This window comes from Carassius carassius, chromosome 10, assembly GCF_963082965.1.
Source record: "Carassius carassius chromosome 10, fCarCar2.1, whole genome shotgun sequence".
In the NCBI taxonomy this organism is placed as follows: Eukaryota; Metazoa; Chordata; class Actinopteri; order Cypriniformes; family Cyprinidae; genus Carassius; species Carassius carassius.
In genome coordinates, this window is record NC_081764.1 from 30,275,883 (window position 1) to 30,299,643 (window position 23,761).

Sequence of the window (23,761 nt, forward strand, 5' to 3'; positions counted from 1 at the left end):
TGCAAATAATGACTATTTGCATAAATGTCATGTAATTGTCGATAAAAGCCTTTGAAACGTATGAAGTGCTTGTAATTATATTAGTACATCACAGAAACAACTGAAACAAAGATCTAAAAGCAGTTTAGCAGCAAACTTTTGAAAACTAATATTTATGTAATTCTCAAAACTTTTGGCCACGACTGTAGAATGTAATATTTCCAATTTTAGAGTTTATTTAATAATGTTTTCATTTTTTATTTTTTACATTGCCTACTGGTACCAGTGTACGTTTAACTTAGATACTATTTTAGTTTTATTTTTTTCCATTTTCATATTAGTATAAGTTTTAGTAATTCAGTTGTGTTTTAGTCATTTTTTATATATTTATTTTTGGTTTAGTTTTAGTCGTTTTATTATATCAAGTCACACTAAATAAAAATGGGAAATATCGACTTGGGGAATATAATATCTTTAAAACAAATGTTTTCATATTATTTAAGTTAATATTTATTTATTTCAAGTAAGAATATTGTATGGTTTTAGTTTCACTTAACTATAATAACCCTGATTTCTACTCGCGTGTGTATGTGTGTGTAATACAGTCCACGCATTAGCAAATCGTTGGAAATCTTACCTTGAAAAAAAAAACATCAAAACCTTTTAAGAGCCCGTTTTTATTGAACAGATGAACTGAGGGTTAATGTGAGTACAGACCTCACGCATGTGAAATCTTCCACCGGTCCGGTAGGAGTAGTATGTTAATTTGATTAGACACATTAAAAGCAAAGAGCAAGAAATCTCTTCGTGTGATTGGTGGACACCCGGGTATATAAAGGACGTCATTTCCTTATTCCACCCTCTTTTCGCCGTGAGGTGCAGAACTCCATACGGCGTTGTCTCGTGGTGAGCAGAAATTTTATAATTTTGTCGTCTATTTGAGTCGTACTGTTTTGAATAAAGGTTATTTTTGCCAGTATTTATCAAAAATGTCAAATGTGTAGTTTCCGCGAGTTCTTTTAAAAACTGTAACTTAGGCCTCAGTCTCAACGGTTTATCTCGCACGAGGAAACACGTGCACGGCTACATTGAGTAGCGCGCGCGCAGTGGTCACTCAGTATTTTGATTGACATCAAATGTCTGCATACCTCTTAATTTCTCTTTTAGTTGATTGTGGAAATAAGTTGCTCATTTCCTTAGTGATTTAACGATAACGTGTAGCATCTGACGTCATAAAGATGACTTGAAATCGGCGAAGGTCTGCACACCGTTAAAGCCTCGCACTGATGTCGGTGTGAAGGTGTCGGAAGTGTGCTAAAGTGATTCAGCCGGGATTTCGCTAACACCAGTAGGGCTGATGCGTCCTATGACTGGGGTTTGATAGCAACCTGAGCTACATTCATCCTTCAAGCCAGAAATATTTATTTCTCGACTAAGCCTCCTGTATACGTTTCCTTCCAGCTCTCCCACTGAAGTCGTTACGCAGGGAAAGTGGTCACGATGTCCGGAGGTCTGGATGTCCTTCAGATGAAGGAGGAGGATGTGCTGAAGTTCCTGGCAGCTGGAACTCATCTGGGAGGAACCAACCTGGACTTCCAGATGGAGCAGTACGTCTACAAGAGAAAGAGTGACGGTAAGAAGTGCAACAAGAGAGGGGTGATATGCCTTTCTGGTGCTTTATTAATCTTTGTAGGTCTCTAACTTACATGGGTTTGTGAGGGAACTGCAGGTGGATGAAAGTTCATTAAAAAAAAGCTGAATTAAATCATAATGTAAAACTAAAACCACTTCAGTTGAAATAAAATGTAAAAAATTCAATATGGCTTAAAAAGTTCAGCATTGGTCAGATTTTTGTATGCAATTCGTTTGCACAGAGTGACCAATGAGAAGAAAATGGCATGTGACAAAGCATGCATCCTATTGGTTGGCAAGTTTTCTTTGCGGTGTGATGGAAAAGATATTAGAACCCCTCTCGGTAAGATAAGTAATGTTGATTTGACTGCATTCAGTTTTTGTGTCAGTCTGAAAAGTTATTAGCCAGTGATTTAAAATTATTTGGGATCACAACATGGACCAAGGACCACTTTATCCTCACTTTCACCATTAAAAAAAAAACCGTATGTAATGAGAAACATTTATAAACCCATGGTCAATCAAAGACTTTTTGACCAAAATAAAAGCTTGAGGGTTTAATGTTTAAAACATTAGTTTTCTTGTGTATATAAAACTACAAATTAATTACAGTAGTAATTTTTTGATAATTATAGTTAATAGTAAATCACTGAAAGAGTTCTTGATACATTAAACCCAAGTGTGAACGACAGCACAAGATGTTTTATGAGATGAAATGTTTCTCACTGTGGCTTGACAAAAGAATCTTTTTTTTACAACTGTGGTTTGCCCCATCCCACCCTATGCTGTAAAAACAATCCAATGATAAATTAGTTACATTTATAATCAACATAAAAAATGTTTACCTGCATGTCTTGTTCATGGTTTTCTAATGCCAGTTAATGCTCACATGTGAATGTTAATTTATGGAAACATTTAAAGCCAAGAAAATATTTTATCAAAAGTTTTTATTTTTTTGGTGATAATTTCGGATCCACTGAGCCTGTGTTTGCATTTCTGCAGGCGTGTACATAATCAACCTTAAGAAGACCTGGGAGAAACTGCTGTTGGCTGCTCGTGCCATTGTTGCCATTGAGAATCCAGCTGATGTTTGCGTTATCTCCTCCAGAAACACTGGCCAGGTGATTGACCCTCCATGACTAGTTAACGACAGCAGCAAATGTAAAAAGAGCTTTTTACCAGGCACATTATTAAAACCTGGCACTGCTGTCGGTGTTTGGGTGTCGGAAGTGTGCTAGAGTGACTTGGCCGGGATTTCGCTAACACCATGAGGGTTTTGCCCCATGACTGGGGTTTGATAGTAACCTGAGCCACAGTGTTTTTACTCCTTCACTTGTACAGGATGTCTTTTGTTAACATGACGGTTGGTGATTTTAGTGATGTTAACAGTCACCCATCGTTCTTGTCAGAGAGCTGTGCTCAAGTTCGCCTCTGCAACTGGTGCGACCACCTTCGCTGGTCGTTTCACTCCTGGAACCTTCACCAATCAGATTCAGGCTGCTTTCAGGGAGCCCCGCCTCCTGATCGTGACAGATCCTCGTGCTGACCACCAGCCGCTGACTGAAGCCTCTTACGTCAACATCCCAACCATTGCCCTCTGCAACACAGACTCCCCTCTGAGATACGTCGACATTGCCATCCCATGCAACAACAAGGTATGAATGAGAAACTAAACTTTATGCAAGTGGTGTTTTTCTATGTGGTTTTAAGGTTTAAAATGTTGTGTTTTAGGGTCCCCACTCTGTGGGTTTGATGTGGTGGATGTTGGCTAGAGAAGTGCTGAGGTTGAGGGGCACCATTTCCAGGGAGCACCCATGGGAGGTCATGCCTGATCTGTACTTCTACAGAGATCCTGAGGAGGTACGATGCAGAATATTCTTGTATTGATCTCTCTTCTTGTCCACTGATTTGGAATTGCTCGGAGAATTTCACATTTGTGAATCCTGTGGGGAAAAATATGCATCTACCCTTTTTAAATCTAGACATGAGAAAACAGTTTGTATAGGTCATACAATTTAAAGAATGTATAGTTACGTATATACACGGGTCACAATTTTTTTTTTCCTAAGTTGAAATATATAAAATGTTTGTTAAATGATGAATCTTTGTCTGCCATTTAATTGCCATTGAAGCTGATATTGTCTAATTTAAATACAACCAACCAATATTTAGAATCTGTTCCATATGGCTTTATTCCATCGCTGCTTTAATTGTTCAGAAGTGCTAATTGTCTTTCCACCTCTAGATTGAGAAGGAAGAGCAGGCTGCAGCTGAGAAGGCTGTTGGTAAGGAGGAGTTCCAGGGTGAATGGACCGCTCCTGTGCCCGACTTCAACCAGCCTGAGGTTGCTGACTGGTCTGAAGGTGTTCCAGTTCCTTCTGTGCCCATCCAGCAGTTTCCAGCTGGCATTGAGGGTAAGCTGCTTCTAGAAGATTTATTTCCCCACATGCCATACATGCAGTAAAACTTTGGATCAATTTAGATCATTTTACAACTGAACGTTTGAAATTAGTGTGAACTAATCAACTCTTCTGAACTTTAGCTCCTGCCAAAGCTGCACCAGCTGAGGTGTTTGCAGGTAAGGTTTTTCTGCTAAGTCGCATGAAATGTATAATACAAAATGAAGTGTGTAACATTTGGTGTAATTTTGTATTTCTCTCGTCATCAGAGGACTGGAGCGCTCAGCCTGCGACTGAGGATTGGTCTGCTGCTCCCACTGCTCAGGCCGGAGACTGGGGTGGCGCCACTGCAGACTGGTCTTAAGAGAGATGTTAACGGTGATCGTCAAATCAATAAACTTGGTTGTTTAAAATCTTGTTTCTGATATGGTTTTGTTTAAACTGATTTCTGAATAAGCAATTAGGGTTAAAGTGTCTAATGTAGCATCTAGAATAGATGAAGTCCACCTCTTTTAATTAAAAAAAAAAAAATGTACTTTTTTTTTTTTTTTTTTTTTTTACACACTTGACACCAAATACAGAATGGCAGATATGCAATGCCTTAATGATGGGCTAATGTACATGCAGCTGAGCAGTATTCCATGAACCCTTACTATGTTTGACATTTGAGTGACAATGTGTTGGCTAGCAGCGATTCAATCTTTGGCCATTGAACCTGAATTTATAAAGTTTCGTTTGACAGTTTTCAGCATTATTAGAGAGCTGCCCTATTGAAATCAAAATAGTTTTCAGAGTTTATTATTGATTAAACTTCAAAAGGCTAACGTTATTTCACTGATTGAACATGAACGCTTAACATTCTAAATCCAGTGCTGTTCTTCTGTTACCAGGGGAACAGTTATATTTCTACCAAATGCTCCACCTACTGGCAGAGAATGAATGAGCATTTTCAATACAATTCTTGTTTAGTTCAGAGTTCAGAACAATATGAAAATCGACCCATGTTTTTACCCTGCAGAAAAACAGAGCTATAAATGTGTACTGGTGGATCGATAAGAAGATAATGCATTATAAAAATCTAAACATAGGGGTGTGCAATATGTATGTTCTGCGATAATATTGTAATTGTAGGTTTATGTGCGATTTGATAGGAGTATATCGCGAAAGGCAAACACCGAACTACAGAGTGCACGTAAACGGAGCGCGTTCTTTCACTGCATGCATTAATCAGTCTATTAAAATGCATTTGGAATTATCATATAATTTAAGATGGGGCCAGACAATTTATACTGATATAATTTCATATAGTTAATATCACATGAAGAATTTTTTTTTCACCAAAAGCAAGCATGATTACAAATGTGATATTGATTTTATACAAGCAGTTAATATTAAGAGATTACAGTTTAGACACCATATTTTTAGTTTTTGCTCTATTTCTCAAACAACAACAAAATCATTTCAAACAGCCACAGCGCTGTTTTGCGTCTCTGAGCAACAGCTGTTTTGTTCCCAAATGAATCAACCATTTAAATGATTCGGTTCATTCGCAATGACTCACTTATTAACAGTGACTTAATGTCGCCTTACTGGCGGTTTTAATTTCACATTTAAGGTGTATATATATATATATAATTTCAAACATGTATGTTTAAAATATCAAAAAACATTCATGCATTTGTAACTGCAGGTTAAGGTATTTCATTAATGTGTAAATGCATGTAAATGACACTTCTAATTCAGCTTCTATGTTTCCTCTGCATTCGCAAAGATAAATTCTGTTGATGCTGATTAAATTTGCTTGGTAACAACCCAAATGTGATAATCTGATTTAAAAGATGATGCACACTTAAAAAAAAAAAAAAAAAAGACTTAAAGATTAAAATACCCATTAAACTTGATGGAAATTATTAATTTCTATTACTGCTGTGAACTGACCGAGTTCAGGAGTCAGTTGTCCACGGCAATCCTTAAAATATCAGCACAGTATCACACTCAGCAAAATATAATCTAATTATCGTTATCAATAAAATCCCAGATTATTTTGATCTTTTTGAGATCTTTTTTTTTTCAATATCACCCCTAATTTATATTATTTAATTGAAATTGAAAACTTTAAAACCTGAAATGTAAAGATTATCATTTTATAAAACTTAGTTTTTGTGAAAACTTGTATCTGAACTGTAAATTCAGCTTTTTACATCTTAAAAAAGGTCTTAAAAAGTCTTAAATTTGAGCTTAAAAATCCTGCAGGAACCCTGAAATTTAGACCTTTAAAAGTTAAATTCATAAAGTCACGACGTGGCTAATGTTGCATGCATATAAAAAAATTATCTCAGTATTTTGGTTTTCCAATACATATATCTGAGCATTAAAACATTAAATCAATGCACTATTTAATGCAAATATAAATTGAACTAAATTGAATATTCCATGAATCAACAACAAACATCTGTCAATGGGGTATGTAAAATTGTTTTCCCTTTGTACATTGATTTCTGTTAGCAAATATTTGTTCTTAGTAATGATATTTAATAATGGCATTAGCCCTGGGAAATGACAAAAATACTGCAGAATATCACTTTTCCAGTGTGATAAGGTAAAAAATAGTTATGTATTTTAGCCTTAAGGTGATTTTTTTTTTACTAAAAAGTGTAGCTAGAGACAATATTGTCTGCTCCATAGACATTTACATTTAAAGAACACCATAATTTGTTCTTTTCATTTTATTCCTTAGATTTCCTTGGCTTGTTCTTAAAATGCTTCATGTAACCTTCATCAAACCTGCAGAAACCCTGGTTTTAGAATCTCAAACCTCTCCCTCATTCATGTGTATTATTATTACTAGTGAATATATGAATAGTTCAGATGCAAAAGCCTCTAAATGCCATCTGAAATTTTCATCAAAAATTAGGATTTTTTTCAGGCTCCTATATTTATGTTCAGTTATTTCACTTTAATAGCCTGGAAGAGGACCTTCACATTGCCACTTAAGTAAAATGACTCAACCTAAGCATAGGAGCTTGATAAAAATCCTAATTTTAGAAGAAAATTTCAAATGGCACTTCATATATATATATCTATCTATCAAATAACGGGTCGTATTGTTGGTATTTAAGGTATAACGAAAACGTCACACCCCAGATGGGACTCAAACCCACAATCCCTGGCTTAGGCGGCCAGTGCCTTATCCACTAGGTCACTTGGGCTTCAGAGACTTACTCGAGAAAGATTTAGCTTGTTTTTATATTATTAATAATAATAATAAAAACACATCTAACGTTATATGTATTTCCTGTGGGCAAACTTTTAGATATTTCCTTTGATGTTTCTGTTATATTTCAACCCAAGGCAAAGCGCTGAGCATAAATCGCAACACATGGCGGTCTTCTGTCCTTGATCTGGTGGAAGAGTGGGTTGCTTAGCAACATCGTGAAGCCGCGCCGCTAAACATGGTAGTGGAGATTAGCTAGAGAACATTACACACAACATGACTAGCACATTATTCATTCACTGTGTTATTATTTATAATTTATTTTAATTCAGGAAGTAGGATCGTTTGTTTGTGTTCAAAATCAAGTGTAGATCAGATTAACATCTTGCCCGCAAACCCAAACACAGTCGCTTAGCAAGTTTGCTAGCTAGTAACGTTAAGCTATCTGGCTAGTTCGCGTCATCTACAGATATAATGCTCCTGGATTTATGCACATCTGAGTCGATGCTGTTTGTAGAGCTAGTGATTTCTTTCATAGGCTTTCTGGTGGTCAGAGGGCTAGTAAAATGAGCCGCTAACTATAGGCTAGTTTCAGGATCGTGTTCGTGGACGGTAAAGCACCATCACCATGGTGAGTATCAACCAAAATATATGATATCTGCGGGTTCTGATTAGTTATTAAGTTCATAATCAAATGTTAAGAGGAAGCATAATTGTGCGTATATTAAATTTTACTAGTTACTTTTGCTGTTGTCATGAGTATTACGTTTCAAACTGTACCTTGTAGCTTTATTTATTCCTAGTTTTATTCCAAATTTTAATTATTATAACTAAACTAAATTTATTTTAGGGCTCTTGTTATTGCAGTAGCTGGCTAATCATTTAAAATAGACTCTACTAATATTAGTCAACCTCCCTATTTGTTCTCTATAAAAATAGGCTACGTTCACACTGCAGGGCTTAATGCTCAATTCCGATTTTTTGAAAAAATTCGATTTTTTTCCGTTCACATTTCCAATTAAATGCGACCTTTTGTGATCTCCTGTGTGAACGTGAAATGACCCAGAAGTTACCCGCATGCGCAGAAGAGTACTCAACGCTCAACGACGTCACTCGTTGTTTGCGGAAGTAGCTAACGTTAAACATGGATTTCAACAACAGTGTAGTCAACAGCGGAGCTATTTTCGCAATATTAAAGTTATTTTCCCAACGGAGCCAGCACAATTACAATCTTCTCGTTTCAAGAAGAAAATTAAAAAGAAGGAGGAGAGCAAGGTTTTTGACCATAGCGTTTTGTGGAGCAGTGTTAGCAACGTCGATACAGAGAAACGTGTGGGTGCGGAGTCGCAGCCAGGAGTGGTGGGATACTGATTTGAGTGGCTTCACTAATACAGAATTCATTAGTTTATCTTCTTGTTCCTGCCTACTTGAACGCAGAATTATGACGTTTGTAGCGTATCAATGACGTACGGGTCGGATATATGTGGCCTGGCCGTTCAGACGGAGGTCGCATTTCAAAAGATCGGATTCAGGACCACATACCCAAGTGCCCTGGGTCAAATTTGAAAAGATCGGATCTGTGTCGTACAGACAGTCATGAAAAGATCAGATACAGGTCGCATAGGGGCAAAAAAATCGGAATTGGGTCGTTTCAGCCTGCAGTGTGAACGTAGCCATAGTTACCGTCCAATAGTCTGCAACAGTTAATGCTGCACATTGTTGGATAAGATAGTACTTTAATGATCTCCTGAGAAATTTAGACATTACAGCAGTAAATATCACAGGAAAATACCTTTTAAGAACAAACAGGAAATAAAATGTAAATACAATGCAAAAACAAAAATACAGTGAATAAACAAGTCTAATGTAATCAAATGTGAGACTTATCTAAAAATGAAGTCATAGTTTTATTGCGCAACGACGCATTTAACTTAAAGTGACAGTAAAGACGTTGATAATGTTACAAAAGAATCATATTTCAATTTCAAATAAATGCTGTTCTCTTGCTCTTTTTGTTCATCAAAGTATCAATAAAAGCATGGAGCAGCAGGGCTGTTCAACATTTATAATACATATTTATTAGCATATTAGAATCATGTGACACTGAAGACTGGATTAATGATGCTAAAAATTCAACTTTACCCTAACACAGGAATAAATTACATTTGAAATATATATTCAAATTGAAAAACCTTGATCATATTAAACTATTTTTCATTTCATTGCAGACTAAGGGATTTCTTTCAAAAATATTAAATAATAATAAACAATGATGTGCACAATATACATGCTTAGGATACAATAAAAAGATTGGAATGCTCCCTGGAGGGTTTTGTTCTAAATGAGAGGATAAAAAGATAATGTACATGAATAATTACAAACCAGAGTAAATATGTATGTACATGTACTTATGAAATAATAGAATGTTGTCTGAACTATTGTAAATACTGATAGCAGCAAACTCCTGTTTCTGTTCTGAAGCTCTTGTCTCGGATGAAGCCAGCAGTGGCTGGTGAAGCATCCACCAGCTCGAATGAGAAGAAAAGGAAAAATAAAATGAAAAAGATTCCAAGACTTGAGGATTATCTAAACCAAAGAGACTATTTGGGAGCCCTGACCCTATTAGAGGTACAAACACGAGACCTCCGATTACATCTCTGTGATATTAGTATGAAGTTGCTTCAAACTCTGTGATGTCAGTTTCAGCGTAATGGCGGGGTGTCTGTGGAGCATGCAGACCTTTTGGATTGGCTTCTGCGCCTTTCATTTGGGAGACCACAAGAGAGCAACGGAGGTTAGTAAAAGAGATGCTGGATCCAGTCAGTTTATGCTTGATCAGGGAATAAATCATATTTAAAGAGCGAGGGTGTGTGACATTACGGCTGATTGTTTTTTTGTTTGTCATTTGTTTTATGTAACATGAACAATTCTTACTTGTTACATATATTCAGGAGTACAAAGCTCTCACTTTTGATGCCGGAGTGTCCGGTGGAAGTTTGGGTATATCTGGGCTGTTCGCTCTTTTTCCTGGGGCTTTATAAAGAGGCAGAGGAGGCTGCATTAAAAGGTTGTCTTCACATACTATATACACTGTTCTGTAAGATGTTTTTGAAAGAAGTCTCTCGTGCTCACCAAGGCTGTATTTTTGTAATATAAAATACAGGGAAATCATTAATATTATAACAATTTCTAACTGTTTTCTGTTTGAATATTTTAAAATGTAAAGTATTCCGGTAAAGGCAAAGCTGATTTTCATCATCATTACTTCAGTCTTCAGTGTCACATGATCCTTCAGAAATAATTCTAATATGTTGATTTGGTGCTTAAGTTACATTTCTTCTTATTGAGTGAGTTTTTCCTGATGTTTCATGCCCTGCTTAACATTATTATGCTAGTGCATCAGCTGATAATAACATGATCTGCTTTGTTTTTCACCATGAAGTTCAGTGATGAAAAGAAGCTGATGGGTTTCCATCAGAACCTGGAGGACGTGACCGAGGACCAGCTGAGCTTGGCATTCACTACATTCACTACATGCGCTCTCATTACCAAGAGGCCATTGATATCTACAAACGCATCTTACTGCAGAACAGGTGCTTCAGAACCTACACAACCTACTGCATCACGATCGCATCAACATATGAACCAGAACCTCTGAGTACCATTACAATGCATTTGTACAATAATATAAATAAATTAGAATTTGACTTCAACATTTTTGCATGTAATCCCGTCTTTAATGTATGTAAAGTCAAACACATTCAGCACATCAGAAATTTTGACAAATGATTTGTCTCTCTTCAATTCTACAGAGACTTTCTTGCCCTGAATGTGTATGTGGCTCTGTGTTACTATAAACTGGATTACTATGACATGTCACAGGAAGTGTTGGCTGTGTATCTGCAGAGTATTCCTGACTCTACCATCGCCCTTGACCTCAAAGCCTGCAACCACTTCAAACTCTACAATGGTAAAGCTGCTGAGGTCAGTTGTACTACTACTACTACTGTTTTCTAATATACAAGATGAAAGTTGATGATTATGATCCTAAAAACAACATGAATTACACTACTGTTTAAAAAATAAGGTAAGATTTTTAAAAGTATCTTATGCTGACCAAGGCTGCGTTTATTTGTTCAGATATACAGTAAAAACGGTAATAGTGTGTTATTCAGTAATTCTTGTGATGCAAAGCTGTATTTACAGCATCATTACTCCAGTCTTCAGTGTCACATGATCCTTCAGTTGGTTGGAGGCTCAGTGAATGCGGTAATATCATTGTTTAGTCTAACAATAACAATATTAGCGCTGGTTCAGCAGCCGGGCCTCTGTGCTGTATGGAAGGGAGCCAGTGACAGAGTTTGTTTTCTTGACACAAACTATACATCATCCTAGACTGAAAAGATGGCAAATATGTCCTTTCTATTTTACTGCAAAATTTAACTTTCACCTAACATGGTTATTTTATCTTTATCTTATGCTGACCAAGGCTGCGTTTATTTGTTCAGATATACAGTAAAACGGTAATAGTGTGTTATTCAGTAATTCTTGTGATGCAAAGCTGTATTTACAGCATCATTACTCCAGTCTTCAGTGTCACATGATCCTTCAGAAATCATTCTAATATGCTGCTTTGCTGTTGTAGTGCCATTTAATATTTTAATGGAGACTATGATAAAAATAATAATTTTCAGGATTTTGTCATATTTCCTGTCACTGTCACTTTTAATCAATAGAATAGGTCCTTGCTGAATCAAAGTGGGTTTTTTTTGTTTGTTTTTTAAAGAACGTACTAGCACCAAACATTTGTATGGTAGGGTATTTCTGGGTGAAACACAGGAAAATAACAGCTCTTTATTTTATCCATTTGGGATTGGGATTAAATTGGATTATGAATTTGTTGTTATGAAATGTGATAATGTAAAAACAATGTTATCAGATAAAACATTAACAGACTAATTTGAACACCATTACAGCTGGTACATTTATTAAGAAAGTAAATACAATTAGGTAAAATGCAAAAAAGTGTGAGAAAATGGTTCTTTAATTAACCTTTTCTTTTTCGTCTCTCTTGACTCTTTAGACGGAGTTGAAGAACCTGATAGATATCTCTTCCAGCTCGTTTCAGTTTGCTAAAGAGCTCATTCAGCATAATCTGGTTGTGTTTCGTGGGGGTGAGGGGGCCTTGCAGGTTTTACCTCCTCTGATTGACGTCATATCAGAGGCCAGACTCAATCTTGTCATCTACTATCTCAGACAAGGTATGTCGATCAGGCGTAGCCTCTTGTCTTTAGCAGATACAGGGAGACTGGATTATCAGGTTGGTTATTAACTTCGTCATCTCACATCTAGATGACATTCAGGAGGCCTACAAACTCATCAAAGACCTTGAGCCCACCACACCCCAGGTATTTAGTTCTCCCTTTTGATTCTTATGTGTGTTTAGTAAGTTATTATAACTGAAAGTGAAAGTGCTTTATCTGATGGTGTGTGCTGTGATATGAATGAACTGACAATTCTAAACTAATCAAATAATATTTTCCACCATATGGCACCATTTTCCATAATCCAGTCCATTGTTATAATACATTTTGGGACCAGTGATAACATTTTATCCTCTGGTGTCATTTACAGGAATATATTCTAAAGGGGGTGGTGAATGCTGCTTTGGCACAAGATATTGGATCGGTTCGTGAGGTTTATTTAAATCAGATAGCAGTATTTCCTCTCAAACTCCATTTCTCAGCAAAGCCTTTGCACATGTTTCCCAAATCAGTGTGGTCTTATCTCATCTGTTTTTACAGAGGGACCATTTAAAAATCGCCCAGCAGTTCTTCCAGTTGGTTGGAGGCTCAGTGAATGCGGTAATATCATTGTTTAGTCTAACAATAACAATATTAGCGCTGGTTCAGCAGCCGGGCCTCTGTGCTGTATGGAAGGGAGCCAGTGACAGAGTTTGTTTTCTTGACACAAACTATACATCATCCTAGACTGAAAAGATGGCAAATATGTCCTTTCTATTTTACTGCAAAATTTAACTTTCACCTAACATGGTTATTTTATAAATTCATTTTATAAATATTTTTAACTAAAGTTATTTTTGCCCCTAATGCAGGATTGCAAAATCATAATTTTGAATGCTAAATAGGCCATTTGTGTGATTTATATAGTTCCGCTGAGTGCTGGAAGTGCTGCACTGTGTTCATTTACACGTGAGCAGGTGATGTTTTCAGTGTCTCAGAGCGGATCAGTTTGCAGTAAGTGCTGCTCCGCACAAACTTCATCTTCCCAAATGTGCAATGAGAATCTGTTGTCAACAAAAGAGAAGCTTTGAGGTCTCCCCTTTTATTTTTGTTTTCTGCAGAAATAAAAGCTCAGCGGTTTCATGTTTGACAGGAGAGAAATTAGGACAACCATGAATGTTAGTATTGCCGTTTTACTTTTGTTCTGTAAAATAAAATAAAAAGATATATACTGTGTGTGTGTGTGTGTGTGAACAAACAAATTGCAGTTTCCACTAGAGTAACCAGTTGACTGGCAATTAGCTTTATTTAATCACCAAAGACTTTTTTTCATTTTGTATTTTGTAGTGTTCATTTTGTACCTGTTGGCATTTTGTACCCGTTTTTCTACATAGCACATTAATAAAATGTAGGTTTTGTACATTAGTATGGCTGAAGATGCATTTTCCTTTGCCCTGGACATGTACAACACATTTAACGATCTATTTTCTGTTGTCTTTTTTCTTATAAGACACAATACCGGGCAGGCAGTGTATGGCTTCTTGTTTCTTCCTGCTGAAACAGTTTGAGGATGTGCTTATATATCTCAACTCAGTCAAGGTATTACACATATCAGAGTGTTTGGACTAAAAGCAGAAGCATTAAAACATCAACATCAAACATCTATCTTGTATCCCTGTAGAGTTACTTCTACAACGACGACACATTCAACTTTAACCACGCTCAGGCCAAGGCTGCCCTTGGAAACTACAGGGAGGCTGAAGAGGTACATAGCAACTGTGGTTCAGAAAAATGATTTAGGAACTATCTGCAAGTAGTGTGACTAAATCTGAATTGAATGTGAACAGGTGTTCCTGCTCATCCAGAATGAGAAGATCAAGAATGATTACGTTTACCTGAGCTGGTTGGCATGCTGCTGTAGGTTCTCCTATATCTCTTTGAAAGTTTTGAACCATGGCCAACGGGCAAGTTCAGTTCATTTTCGCACATAATGAAGATGAATGACGTGAGTAGTTTTTCAGTAGTTTTTCAAAATTTTGCATAGTAGCGTCTTTTACATGTCACCTCTTTTTGATTAGTCATTTCTCTAGTTGCATGGAGCACTCGTTCTCTGATGTCAAGCTCCCTCCTCTGTTCTAGACATCATGAATCAGAAGACTCGACAGGCCTGGGAGCTCTATCTGAGACTGGAAACCTCATCTGATCCTTTCAGCCTCCTTCAGCTCATCGCAAACGACTGCTACAAGGTGCAATATTATGATTGTAATTTAGCCAGGCATGACTGTAAACACACTTTCATTCATATATCAGCTTGTCACTAATTGCTTTTTTTTATATAATGATAAAGGCACAGTGTTAAAAGTAGCCATAATGAGATAAGCATTTACCATTGCTGATTCTTCAGTCAGAGGTTTCTGGCTGTTGTTTCTACAGCGCTGTTTATGCTTGCTGTGTCCCCCCACAAGGTTTTCTTCTGAAGGTTTCAATAGATTATTTCTATTTATTCTGTGAGCTCTTTTCAGATGGGACAGTTCTGTTATGCAGCTAGACTGGATTAAAACCCTGAGTACTGGGAGGGGAAGCGTGGAGCATGTGTCGGGATCTTCCAGCTCATTCTGGCAGGCCGAGAGTCCAGGTATGAACCAATGACATGTCTGAGGAATGAGGTGTTAAATGCAATTTGAAAGCCATTATCATTTGGTTCAGATTACTAAACTAAATTCTTATGAGACTCGTGTTAGTTCTACATTGATCCCAGTAAACCCTGACATATGAAATAATAGTCATAAAAATCACTTTTTTTGTTAAATGGAATCGTTTGTTACCAGTGTTGGGGAGTAACTAGTTACATGTAACGGCGTTACGTAATTTAATTACTAAATAAATGTAACAGTAATCAGTTACAGTTACTAAGAAAAAATGAGTAATTAAATTACAGTTACTTATGAAAATTGTAACGATTACAAAGAGGATTACATTTGAATATTTACACACATCCACATACAGCTTATTTCTTTCCCAAATTGCACTAAGACATATGGCCCATAATCTCCGAGACGCGGAAAACACATTCGTAGAATCCAGTCATACAAATGGAATTCAGCCTATAACGCGGACGCAATATGACACATTTTGGACGAATAAATCAAAAGTAGGTCAGTACACTTGAATCAAACCCGATATGGACTGATGTCTGTGAATATTAAGCCGCAAAAAGACTGAATATGAATCCTGCACGTTCTGCGTGTCTGCGGAAATCAGGCGCTGACTGGACATCGGGAGAACCGGGACTATTCCCGGTGGCCTGGCAGACGATTTGGCCTTCTACTTTAATATTGTTATTGTATAATTGCAGGCCGAATATACTAAAGCGATTATTTCCGAATTCGCCATTCGATAATTAAATCTCTAATAAATCATGAATCGGTTAGTCGTGACTGGCAATGGTTGAGCTCGCGCGCTCTCCGCGCCTCCGCCGAACGGTTTGGATCAGACTCCGAGTAATCAATGCGAGAGAGAGACCGGAGTGAACTGTAGCGCACAGCTGGAGCAGAGAAGCGACACTTCTGTTCAGGGTTTCAGGTGCAGGTCAGTTTCATCTGTAAATATGCTAATGTAGTTTTGTCTTTGTTTACTTAGTCAAGCAGCAGCAGCACATTGCTCGCAATCACTCAAAATACTGTATAAACGACGTCATTATTATCTTTTGTAATGTTACAGTAGTAAGTTAGCAGACAAATCATCATATTTTATCATAGGTTTAGGGGGAGCTAGTGCATACAAAAACACAACCCTTAGGAAAATTAATGTAGCCTATGGTATGGCACTAAAATGGTTTAACTATGGAATTTGTAGTAAAAATAAATACAAGTGGTAATTCATTTGCCAAAAAAACAAAATTGCACTTACAAAACATGGTAAAAGTCAAATAAAAATCTTCAGTATTAAAGTCATGAGAGAGATGGATGGATAATGGAAGTGAAGGTGCAGTTCAGGAGAGAACTCTTGATTATGTTGCATGTCCCCAACCTAAGGATTCAAATCTTTTTCATGTCAGGTCCAAAAAACAAATAGGGTTGTCCATGTTTCAGAATGGGTTGTGGGTGTATGAGTGTGAGATTTCCCAGCCTATTTTTTTCCCAGTCCGCCCCTCATGGAAATTAATCTCTAGAACAGTCACTTCATGAGCATTTTTTACTTATTTTGAGAAACTATCATCATATCATATACAAAGAGACAGCAGTGTTTCAAAAAGACACCAATGTTTCAGGAGTTTAGTACACAAAATAGGACACATGCTTATTAGATAACCGTATTTGAGTTGATGTATATGCTTTTATTAAACCATTGTTAGATGCAGTTAGATGCCTGTAGTTATGCAAAGATTTGGTTTCAAAAACAGTATCTATAAACTATTTCTTTTGATTTTAAATCTGCTTTGAACTTCAGATCAATCTCTAAGTAAAGTCTGATTGTGTGGTGGATGTGTTCAAATGTGATCATCTTAATTCAGGTGATGAAGGATGGTGAAAGTCTGACAGTATTGAGCACTACTGTAAGGTTAAACCTGCATGGTGTAAAATGGTTGAAGATGATTAACAGTTGCAAATTAACATTCATTAGAAATTTATAAAAGTAATCAAAATGTACTCAAAAGTAATTAGTTACATTACTTTATTAAAGTAATTAAAAAAGTTACACTACTATTACATTTTAAATAGGGTAACTTGTAATCTGTAACCTATTACATTTCCAAAGTAACCTTCCCAACACTGTTTGTTACATCAGGCTTTTATGGCTTATATACTATGATATAGTGAGAACGTGGAAGTCACACTCAAGGAGGAAAAAACACAAAAATATGCAAGATTTTACAACAAAAAGACACGTGTACCACAACCTGAAGGTAGACAGTTTTAGAATTATACATTTTTGCTAAAAGAGTACAAAACTATTAATCAGACAATGAAGGCATGTGGTAAACTGTGTACAACAGGTTTTTCAGCAAAGTTGTGATCATATTTAGAGGCCTTAGACATTTGTATATCAAATATGATACAGTAGGCTACAGAGTTATAACAGACTGCTGTAGTTCACCAATTTTTTTTTTTAAATCAAGAGAATGATTTTTTTGACCTCTGCTCATGTTTTCTATACTTAAATTTTCTTTTCTTTTTTTCAGAGAGACACTGAAGGAGGTTTTGCCGATGTTGAGGAGCACTGGCAACCCACAAGTTGAGTACATCATCCGCATCATGAAGAAATGGGCCAAAGACAACAGAGTGGCTCTCTGATCATATTTACAAAGGAGCTAACACACTGCAGTAGTTCTTCATGGACATTTATGTTTTTGTAAATGTTATTATTTATTTTTTTTGTATGGTATCCTTATGCTTGTTTATCGGTCAACAAAATATGAGTACAACAGTTCAGATGCATCTTAGAAAAAAAAAACTCTCTTGTGCTCTTATATAGTTAAAATAAATGCAGCCACACTATAACATTTACTTAGTATTTATTACATTATATATATTTTTGCGATATATTCATGTCAATGAATGTTTCTGTGAGATGGACAATGCAACAAATAAAGTTTATATGTTTCCAAACTTGAGGCAACATAAGCCTTCATTGTTTTGTCTTGGGAACAATAAATGTCTGCTAGTTTTTTAATTTGATAGGTTTTATAAAATTATACAGAGTGTTACGAAGATTCATCTGTTTGAAGAGTTATCTAGCTTTGGCATGATTTTTACACCTTTAGAACAAGTGATATCATCGACTAATGTATGTACTAATCGACTAATTACATTTATTCATTTAGCAGACGCTTTTATCCAAAGGACAGTGGAAGCAATCAAAAACAACAAAAAGAGCAATGATATATAAGTGCTATAACAAGTCTCAGTTAGGTGAACACAGTACACCTAGCCAGTGTTGGGAAGGTTACTTTGGAAATGTAATAGGTTACAGATTACAAGTTACCCTATTTAAAATGTAATAGTAGTGTAACTTTTTTAATTACTTTAATAAAGTAATGTAACTGATTACTTTTGAGTACATTTTGATTACTTTTATAAATTTCTAATGAATGTTAATTTGCAACTGTTAATCATCTTCAACCATTTTACACCATGCAGGTTTAACCTTACAGTAGTGCTCAATACTGTCAGACTTTCACCATCCTTCATCACCTGAATTAAGATGATCACATTTGAACACATCCACCACACAATCAGACTTTACTTAGAGATTGATCTGAAGTTCAAAGCAGATTTAAAATCAAAAGAAATAGTTTATAGATACTGTTTTTGAAACCAAATCTTTGCATAACTACAGGCATCTAACTGCATCTAACAATGGTTTAATAAAAGCATATACATCAACTCAAATACGGTTATCTAATAAGCATGTGTCCTATTTTGTGTACTAAACTCCTGAAACATTGGTGTCTTTTTGAAACACTGCTGTCTCTTTGTATATGATATGATGATAGTTTCTCAAAATAAGTAAAAAATGCTCATGAAGTGACTGTTCTAGAGATTAATTTCCATGAGGGGCGGACTGGGAAAAAAATAGGCTGGGAAATCTCACACTCATACACCCACAACCCATTCTGAAACATGGACAACCCTATTTGTTTTTTGGACCTGACATGAAAAAGATTTGAATCCTTAGGTTGGGGACATGCAACATAATCAAGAGTTCTCTCCTGAACTGCACCTTCACTTCCATTATCCATCCATCTCTCTCATGACTTTAATACTGAAGATTTTTATTTGACTTTTACCATGTTTTGTAAGTGCAATTTTGTTTTTTTGGCAAATGAATTACCACTTGTATTTATTTTTACTACAAATTCCATAGTTAAACCATTTTAGTGCCATACCATAGGCTACATTAATTTTCCTAAGGGTTGTGTTTTTGTATGCACTAGCTCCCCCTAAACCTATGATAAAATATGATGATTTGTCTGCTAACTTACTACTGTAACATTACAAAAGATAATAATGACGTCGTTTATACAGTATTTTGAGTGATTGCGAGCAATGTGCTGCTGCTGCTTGACTAAGTAAACAAAGACAAAACTACATTAGCATATTTACAGATGAAACTGACCTGCACCTGAAACCCTGAACAGAAGTGTCGCTTCTCTGCTCCAGCTGTGCGCTACAGTTCACTCCGGTCTCTCTCTCGCATTGATTACTCGGAGTCTGATCCAAACCGTTCGGCGGAGGCGCGGAGAGCGCGCGAGCTCAACCATTGCCAGTCACGACTAACCGATTCATGATTTATTAGAGATTTAATTATCGAATGGCGAATTCGGAAATAATCGCTTTAGTATATTCGGCCTGCAATTATACAATAACAATATTAAAGTAGAAGGCCAAATCGTCTGCCAGGCCACCGGGAATAGTCCCGGTTCTCCCGATGTCCAGTCAGCGCCTGATTTCCGCAGACACGCAGAACGTGCAGGATTCATATTCAGTCTTTTTGCGGCTTAATATTCACAGACATCAGTCCATATCGGGTTTGATTCAAGTGTACTGACCTACTTTTGATTTATTCGTCCAAAATGTGTCATATTGCGTCCGCGTTATAGGCTGAATTCCATTTGTATGACTGGATTCTACGAATGTGTTTTCCGCGTCTCGGAGATTATGGGCCATATGTCTTAGTGCAATTTGGGAAAGAAATAAGCTGTATGTGGATGTGTGTAAATATTCAAATGTAATCCTCTTTGTAATCGTTACAATTTTCATAAGTAACTGTAATTTAATTACTCATTTTTTCTTAGTAACTGTAACTGATTACTGTTACATTTATTTAGTAATTAAATTACGTAACGCCGTTACATGTAACTAGTTACTCCCCAACACTGCACCTAGCATGGGATTTTAAATAATATAATATAAAGAAAAATAAAGAAAATAGATAGAATAAAAAAAGAATAGAGCAAGCTAGTGTTAGAGGTCTTACACATACACACACACATACAATTGCATAATTAATGAAAAGAAAAGAAAATATAAAAAGATTAGAAAGGTAGTTAGATTTTTTTAAAGAATAGAATTAGAATAGTGAGTGTTAAAGTTAGAGGGTCAAATAAAGATGGAAGAGATGTGTTTTAAGCCGTTTCTTGAAGATGGCTAAGGACTCAGCTGCTCGGATTGAGTTGGGGAGGTCATTCCACCAGAAGGGAACATTTAATTTAAAAGTCCATTAAAGTGACTTTGTGCTTCTTTGGGATGGCACAATCAAGCGACGTTCACTTGCAGAACACAAGCTTCTAGAGGGCACATAAGTCTGAAGTAACAAATTTAGGTAAATGGGTGCAGAGCTAGTGGTAGTTTTGTAGGCAAACATCAATGCCTTGAATTTTATTCGAGCAGCTATTGGAAGCCAGTGCAAATTGATAAACAGAGGTGTGACATGTATTCTTTTTGGCTCATTAAAAATTAATCTTGCTGCCGAGTTCTGAATTAATTGTAAAGGTTTGATAGAATTGGCTGGAAGACCTGCCAAGAAGGCATTGCAATAGTCCAGCCTGGACAGAACAAGAGCTTGAACAAGGAGTTGTGCAGCATGTTTCGAAAGAAAGGGCTTGATCTTCTTGATGTTGAATAAAGCAAATCTGCAGGATCAGACAGTTTTAGCAATGTGGTCTGAGAAAGTCAGCTGATCATCAATCATAACTCCAAGACTTCTAGCTGTTTTTGAAGGAGTTATGGTTGATGTGCCTAACTTGATGGTGAAATCGTGATGAAACGATGGGTTTGCTGGAATCACAAGCAGTTCTGGCTTGGCAAGGTTGAGTTGAAGGTGATGGTCCATCATCCAGGAAGAAATGTCTGTTAGACAAGCTGAGATGCGAATAGCTACCATCGGATCATCATGATGGAATGAGAGGTAGAGTTGAGTGTCATCAGCATAGCAGTGGTATGAAAAGCCATGTTTCTGAATGACAGAACCTAATGATGCCATGTAGACAGAGAAGAGAAGTGGTCCAAGAACTGAGCCCTGAGGCACCCCAGTAGTTAGATGTTGTGACTTGGACACCTCACCTCTCCAAGATACTTTGAAGGACCTATCTGATAGGTAAGACTCAAACCATTGAAGTGTGGTTCCTGAGATGCCTTTTGCCAGTAGGGTTGATAGGAGGACCTGGTGGTTAACCGTGTCAAAAGCAGCGGACAGATCAAGCAGGATAAGAACTGAATATTTGGATTCCGCTCTTGCCAGTCTTAGAGCTTCAACAACTGAGAGCAAGGCAGTCTCAGTTGAATGTCCACTTCTGAAGCCAGATTGGTTGCTGTCAAGGAGGTTGTTGTTTGTGAGAAATGTAGAGACTTGGTTGAACACAGCTCGATCAAGTGTTTTTGCAATGAAAGGAAGAAGGGAAACTGGTCTGTAGTTCTCTAAAAGAGAAGGATTGAGGTTGGGTTTATTAAGTAGTGGAGTTATACGTGCCTGTCTAAATGATGAGGGAAAAACACCAGTGTGGAGGGATGTGTTGATGATGTGAGTGAGTGAGTGCAGGTACAACTGTAGGAGAAATAGCTTGAAGGAGATGAATGAAGGGGAATAGGATCAAGCGGGCAAGTAGTAGGGTGATTAGAAAGGATGAGTTTTGAGACTTCTGCCTCAGAGAGTGAAGAGAAGGATGTAAATGAGTGTAAGTTTGCTGATGATATGAGCTTGACTGATTGTGGTGTGGAAAATTCTGCACTAATGTGTTTAATTTTATTAATGAAAAACGTTGCAAAGTCGTCAGCTATTAGAGATGAAGCAGGAGGGGGAGGAGGAGGACAAAGAAGTGAGGAAAATGTTTTAAAAAGCATGCGAGAGTTAGACGAATTGTTAATTTTGTTATGGTAGTATGTCATTTTAGCAGTGGAGACATTAGCAGAGAAAGAAGATAGGAGTGACTGATACATATTAAGGTCAGTAGTATTTCTGGATTTGCGCCACACCCTTTCAGCAGCTCTAAGCTTAGAACGGTGTTCGCATAGAACATCAGATAACCAAGGGGCAGAAGGGGTGTTACGGGCTGGCCCGGAAGATAAGGGGCAAACAGTGTCTAAACAAGATGTAAGAGTGGAGCAGAGAGTATCAGTAGCACTGTTAGCATCCAAAGATGCAAACAGTTTAGGTGAAGGAAGTGAAGATGAAACCATTGCAGAAAGCCGGGAGGGTGAAAGTGTGCGTAGGTTACGTCGAAAGATGACATGTGGAGGGGTAAGTGAAGTGTCAGGGACCATGTTGAGGTTAAGAGTGAGGAGGAAGTGATCCGACGTGTGCAGTGGAGTAACCAGAACATGATCAGTAGAGCAGTGTCGTGTATAAATAAGCTCCAGTTGGTTGCCTGATTTGTGAGTAGCAGTAGTTGACACTCGGTTGAGATCAAAAGAGGCAAGCAGAGTGTGGAAATCAGCAAACAGAGGTTTATCTAGATGGATGTTGAAATCTCCAAGCATAAGGGGAGTACCATCCTCAGGAAAGGTTTAGAGCAACACATCTAATTCATCCAAAAAGTTACCCAGTGGTCCTGGGGGTCGATAGACAACTACAAAATGTATTTTAAAAGGGTAGGTAACAGTAACTTAATGAGATTCAAATGAGCTGTTGATACCCAAAGATGATAAAGGATTAAATTTCCAATCATTATGGGAAAATAAGAAATTATTGGAGAGTGCTGCAGGTGTAGCAGTGTCCTCTGGTTTGATCCAGGTCTCTGTAAGGGCCATGAGATTAAACTTTGATTGACTAATAATAGAAGTAATGAAATCGGCTTTGTTTACAGCAGACTGGCAATTCCAGAGACCAATAGAAAAAGAAAGTAGTGTATTAGCAGATATAGGCAAAGTGTGCAGGTTGTTAAGATTGAGCTGTTTACATTGTGTGATGTGTGATGATTTAACCTAACAGAAAAGATTAGAAAATGTATATGATGTTATTCTATCAATAAATAAATTATATTGTACTGTCATATTGGTAACACTTTGAAATAAGGTTCCATTTGTTAACAAAAGGTGTATCTGTTCGTAGTAGCAAATGTATTGCATATTTTTAGTTATATTAGTTAATGCATTAACTAACGTTAACCAATGTGACCTTATTGTAAAATATTACCATTATATTACATTTAAATCCAACAAAAGAACATCTTCACATATAATAAGCTCTCTTAGGAAACGCCACGGGAAAAAAACTCCTCTATTAGTTCCATATCTATGTATTAGTTCGATTTCAAGGGGAATCCTTTTTTTCTATTGTAACATCTCTAATTGCTC

General features: G+C 36.8%; 2 protein-coding genes, 1 long non-coding RNA gene and 2 other non-coding genes across 5 annotated transcripts; all 5 read left to right on the forward strand.

The window, feature by feature from the left end:
- Nucleotides 1-746: 746 nt before the first annotated feature.
- Nucleotides 747-4,423, forward strand: rpsa (ribosomal protein SA). The gene is made up of 8 exons (XM_059560879.1): nt 747-885; nt 1,441-1,612; nt 2,614-2,732; nt 3,021-3,266; nt 3,343-3,471; nt 3,857-4,025; nt 4,154-4,189; nt 4,280-4,423. The coding sequence occupies exons 2-8, from the start codon at nt 1,480-1,482 to the stop codon at nt 4,372-4,374; spliced, it is 927 nt and encodes a 308-aa protein (XP_059416862.1). The 5' UTR covers nt 747-885; nt 1,441-1,479; the 3' UTR covers nt 4,375-4,423.
- On the forward strand, nt 1,239-1,380 carry LOC132152324 (small nucleolar RNA SNORA62/SNORA6 family). The gene has a single exon (XR_009436489.1). It is a non-coding gene; the product is annotated as a small nucleolar RNA SNORA62/SNORA6 family (small nucleolar RNA).
- LOC132152323 (small nucleolar RNA SNORA62/SNORA6 family) lies at nt 2,791-2,929 on the forward strand. Its single transcript, XR_009436488.1, has one exon. It is a non-coding gene; the product is annotated as a small nucleolar RNA SNORA62/SNORA6 family (small nucleolar RNA).
- A 2,967-nt stretch (nt 4,424-7,390) lies between the features above and the next one.
- On the forward strand, nt 7,391-10,422 carry LOC132152147 (uncharacterized). The gene is made up of 4 exons (XR_009436484.1): nt 7,391-7,855; nt 9,706-9,852; nt 9,925-10,018; nt 10,176-10,422. It is a non-coding gene; the product is annotated as an uncharacterized LOC132152147 (long non-coding RNA).
- A 265-nt stretch (nt 10,423-10,687) lies between these two features.
- Nucleotides 10,688-17,968, forward strand: ift56 (intraflagellar transport 56). The gene is given in 14 exon segments (XM_059560880.1): nt 10,688-10,741; nt 10,744-10,817; nt 11,037-11,208; nt 12,308-12,485; nt 12,577-12,632; nt 12,859-12,912; nt 13,029-13,074; nt 13,077-13,088; nt 13,978-14,066; nt 14,149-14,232; nt 14,315-14,384; nt 14,607-14,713; nt 14,990-15,102; nt 17,650-17,968. Coding segments are annotated over 14 exon segments (1,221 nt in total). The 3' UTR covers nt 17,762-17,968.
- Nucleotides 17,969-23,761: the final 5,793 nt, after the last annotated feature.